This window comes from Cantharellus anzutake, assembly GCF_015039405.1.
Source record: "Cantharellus anzutake strain C23 chromosome Unknown EI90scaffold_52, whole genome shotgun sequence".
NCBI lineage: Eukaryota > Fungi > Basidiomycota > Agaricomycetes > Cantharellales > Hydnaceae > Cantharellus > Cantharellus anzutake.
This window is the reverse complement of record NW_024067002.1, coordinates 318,144-323,152: the sequence shown is the minus strand read 5'-3', so window position 1 is coordinate 323,152 and position 5,009 is coordinate 318,144. Positions and strand designations below refer to the sequence as shown.

The 5,009-nt window shown below is 43.6% G+C and overlaps 2 protein-coding genes across 2 annotated transcripts; both read left to right on the top strand.

The window, feature by feature from the left end:
* Positions 1–772: 772 nt before the first annotated feature.
* Positions 773–2,993, top strand: EI90DRAFT_3236087 (uncharacterized protein; the record flags this gene model as incomplete). The annotated part of the gene is made up of 6 exons (XM_039066515.1): positions 773–1,135; positions 1,198–1,308; positions 1,358–1,514; positions 1,573–1,749; positions 1,814–2,519; positions 2,579–2,993. 6 exons carry the CDS (start codon positions 773–775, stop codon positions 2,991–2,993), a joined length of 1,929 nt encoding a protein of 642 aa, XP_038912279.1.
* Positions 2,994–4,095: 1,102 nt separating this feature from the next.
* Positions 4,096–4,644, top strand: EI90DRAFT_2932273 (uncharacterized protein; the record flags this gene model as incomplete). The annotated part of the gene is made up of 1 exon (XM_039055067.1): positions 4,096–4,644. A coding segment is annotated over one exon (549 nt), but the record flags the coding sequence as incomplete, so codon positions are not given.
* Positions 4,645–5,009: the final 365 nt, after the last annotated feature.

Genomic DNA, 5,009 nt, shown 5'->3' with positions numbered 1-5,009 from the left:
TGCGGGTCCGGGTCCGGGCTAGTCAGGGTGTGTGCCCTGACAGACATATCACAAAATTTCATGACCCCTCATGACATGTCATGACAATTGAATTGAATCAGACATTTTTTACATTCAAAAATTTGGATTTCATGACAGTCCGTGACAAATTGTCATGAACTGTCATGTGCTGACAAGGTTCATGAGTGGTCATGATATTCATGAATATTCATGAATGTTCATGAATGTTCATGACCCATCATGATGGGTCATGGAGTGTCATATGTTTATTTTGACCTTTCCTCATCATGTAAAATCCTATAATGTTCCATGATGTGTCATGGACATTCATGATGCTCCATGAACATGTATGATGGGTCATGAGCATGCATGAATATGCATGAGATGTCACAAGTGCTTATGAACTGTCATGTGACATCATGTGGCTGTGTTAAACTTTCGCGCTTGCTACCACCTCACACTCACACAACTATCACTGCACCCTACTGTGCTTTATTTGAGCATGAATATCTGTTATGGAAATGGGAATTTCAATTTTAGACTCTTATGGGTTCTGTATCACGTGATTTATATAGTAATACAGTTCAACAAATCAATAATCAACCAAAAACCCGAGAGTAATGTCTCTGTGAAAACATCTATAACAACACCTGCCATATCTATTGTAAAATCATATGAGCTCAACTTCTACCCTTTTCCACTTTCCTGTGCCAAGAACGGACGAAAATGGGCGTCTCCGGCCCCATTTTTGTAACAATATCAATCACCTCTCATGGCTCACCCTTTTGGTCAACAATCAGAGACTGGGCAGTGTAGGAGCACCAGGATTCGTGACAAAGGGGCTCCTCAAGCCCCTAAACCCACCCCAGCCTCAGGCAGCCAGAAGAAGGCCCAGGATTCAACCTTGGCTAGTGGCTCTAAGCGACAAAACACTAAGAAGACCTCTGCAGCTGCTAAGACTGGGACTGGGACTGTGGCTGAAGGTGATAATGATAATGACCCAGCACCAGGCCCCTCCATTGCCCCTCCAGGTCGAACTTGCAAACGGGCTGCAAGCCCAGAACCAAAAGTCCCTACTGCACCTTCCTCTACAGTCCAGGCAGCTAAAGCAGGAAGAAAGAGGGCAAAACAAGATGTGAGCCAATTTTTCTTTGCAAAAATAACTTTAAAAAATCAATTCCCAACCCTTTCGGATAGGATTCCAAAGGGAAGGGTGCTACTCAGCAAACACACTTTGCTGAGGGAGTCACTGCAATTTCTGACTCCATGTCTGAATCAGCAAAGTCCAAATCAACTCTTCAAATTTTGGTAAGTTTTAACTTAATACATACCTGAGAGTAAACCCTTATTATTACAGGATACTGCTCCAAGTGCAGTGGACACTGAAAGCAGAGATGATGCAACTGGTGACTTTGAAGAGTTCGATATTCCCAGCAGTGATGAGGATGTTGATGAAGACAGAAACAAACAGGACAAAGATAACAAAGAACAAGATACTATTCAGCTCTTGAGTGGTATGTTAAATGTTAATAAATGCTCCCATTATCCAGGAATTAACTCTCCCATTATTAGGATTGAAAGTTACAATCCAATTCATTGGTCCTGGGTCATCTCCACGGAACAATGTAATTTCCCCCTATAGCCATGCCGCTTGGCCATCCACTCAGGTTGAAGTGGATGGATGGAGTGTCTTGATGCAGGATATTCTTTCCACTGCCCAGGAGTATCTAGGTACTGATCGGATTACAAGTGAGTTTCTATCTCTAGCTGTCATAAACCCAAAGTTTCATTTTTTTCCCAATGATTTACTCAGATGAATCTCGTATCTCATACTTGGATGGTGAAGACACTATTCAACTTGGAAAAGTTGAGAGTGACTCTTGCAGGACATATCGTATCCATATTCTTCGTGAACATCGAAGGATTATTTACATTTATAACTCAACATCCACTCTTACCCAAACTACTCAGCTTGGCCCCTCTATTCCTCACCCCAATCCAATGAATCCCACTATCCCATATACACCACCTACTGAACCAGCCCCTTCTGCCACAATTGGAAAGGCTTCCCTTGGGGAACTCAGTAACCTCTGGACGGTGCGGCAAACTACGGAGAAGCAGGCCCAATTCAATGCTTTGAAGGACTCTCACCATACAACAGCTCACAGCATTTATGAGATGCTAGCAATTGTGAAGGAGTTCACTCAATCTGTTCCAATTATCCCTGCTTCCTTTCCTGGACATGGAAAGGCTGTCCCTCTCCAAGAGCTCTATATTGCTGTGACTTCCTGTAGTGACAGTACTGTTGCTTGCCATCTTATCATCTACAGTACCTACATGGAGTTCCAGAACAACCCTCGGGCACGTCGTCTTGAATCAGTATGGGACAATGAACCAGTCAAGGACCTCAAGTATGCATATGATGATCCAAACTCTGAGACAAAGGTTCATAGCCTCCAAGAAATCATCACATATCTCAAGTATCTCAAGGCAAATGGGGTGGAGCCAAACCAGAATAAGTAATTCTCAGTTTGTCATTTCTCAATCAAATTTTTGAGCAGAATGATTGTAACATTAGGAAATCCAATGTGTACCTACCTTTCAAATTGAGGAATGTTTTCAATGTCTTTGTACTCCTGTGTTTCCTGCCTATGGTGTATGCTTCAACTGCAATGGGCCTCGCAGAGACATTCACCTCAGCAACTCCAAGGATCATGGGCTATGCTATGGCTGTTATTCTTATTTTCATCCTGTGCAATGGGGAATATCTCCATCACCATTATCTCCAATCCCAAGCAACCCTTAATCCCAACTTTCCATCTTCATGGATACGTCGTCTCAGTGCCCACCTATTCTCCCAGGACTCACTTGCCCTTCCTCAACTGGACCAAAAGACCCAGAACTATCTTATCCTTGAAGCTGCAAATGGACTTGGGCTTTCACATGAATTCCTTTCAGACCACACCTCATTCATCCACAACCAACCCTGTTAGGACCCAGTTATTTTGACTGCCAAGTGTGTGGTGGATGGTTGAAGCAAACTAGACAATGTGTGGATATATGGATTTTGGAGGATAATGGTGTCTACATTGGCCAGCTTGCACAGGGAAACTGCCAGTCCTGCAATACATCTCACTTTCCAGATCGCTATCGCACTTCCATCAATGGGAAACTTACCAATATCTTTAATCCTGATGCAGCTTATCTCCGCATTGGAGGTAATATCTGGATTAATCGGCAAGTTGCTCAAACCCAGTCCAATCTACGTTATACTGCACATATGTCATCTGAGGGCTTTGCATCATTCTATTCACAGTGATATGGGAAGGATAAGATTTCCCTCCTTCCAAAGCATGCATGGAAGTTATTTGTCTTACATGAGTCCCTCAAGTTGTGCAAAGCTACCAATCATGAGCTTGTTCTTCCATCACACACAAGCATCACAGCTTTGGCTTCAAAGATGCAAGAAAAAATTTTCCCTGGAGCTGTCAAGACAATCCAAGGTGCACTTGCTCATCGGTGTGCTCAGTGCTTCCACCCATACCGATCCCTGCAAGATGGAACTGCAGTATGTGATCTACTTACTATTTTTACTTTCCCTTGCTAACTCCTTCCAACCAGCAAGTGACAATTAATGATGATCAGGAGGTTGATATGATTGTGGTGGATGGCATTTCCATGGGACATCGCCTTGGTGCAATGCCTAAATGCCCTAACCTTCCACTTAATTTTCACTCAAAGAAACTCTGTGCAGAACATGAAAGGAGTAGGGGCCATTTATGTGGCATAGTCTCTTGCCAGAATCCATGTGTAACAGCCCCCCTGAACTCTGGTGCTTGTAGTCTCCCTGACCATCAACAATGCTGGGAGGCAATCTCTAGAACACATGATAAGGAGTCATATGGAGCATATTGCAGGGTCATACGGAACCAACAAGGACAAGGCCTTCTTGGAGTTTCATCCCCAACAGAGGAATGGGTTATGAATGCTCATTGCATTGCTCAGCAAGCCCTACCTGCTCCGGAGGATCCTGAGCAAGTCATTCCACATCATCATCGTGATGGTGAGGCACCATCTCCAAGTGCATCATCCTGATCCACTCCACGTGGGCAGCACACATGGCAATATAGACATGTATATTGCCTTGAAACTCTCACCCGTCCATGTGGTTGTATTGTGGCTTGGACTAAATATATGGTGTCTGAAAGCCCAACCAATATTCTTCATACACTTGAAGAAGTCTTTCCAGACCCAGACTCCCAGCCATCATACATTGTGATTGATAAGGCATGTAGAATCCTGGCTACACTGATGAGCCAAGGACAGCATCACAGATGGTTTCAAACATCCTGTTTTCTGGTTGATGCTTTCCATTTCAGGAACCACCACAATGACCCTACATGCCAGAAATATTGCAATCCAACCCCTCAAGTCAAAGATGACCCAAATTTGGTTCTTCCTATTCAAGATGGAAATAGTCAACAAACTCGGTTTCAGCGTGCTTTCAATACAGAGGCTGCAGAGCAGTTGAATGCTTGGTTTGGAGGCTATGCTTCACAGCTAAGTCATATGCATCCAGCCAATCATGATTTTCTTGTGCATGTGATGCTTTCATATCACTTTGAAGTTAAGGGTAACATGTAATTACACCATTATGCCCACACCTGTCATTGCCATACCTACCAAGAATCCAAATTTATGATCAATCATAATGATTCATGGGAAGACTCATAGTGATTCATGAAGGTCCATGAAGGTCTGTGAAGGTCCATGAAGGTCCATGAGGCTCCATGATCCTTTATGAAGCCCCATGAAGGCTCATGACACTTCATGACACTTCATATACAGGCATGTAACCACTCAAAGCCTGCTTCATAATCACTCATATAGTGGCTCATGGTGGTTCATGAAGGACATGATATCCCATGAAGGCTCATGACACCTCATGAGGTTGCATGTAACTACTCAAAACCTGCCTGGAAGAACCACTTAAGTCATGGGCAATCATG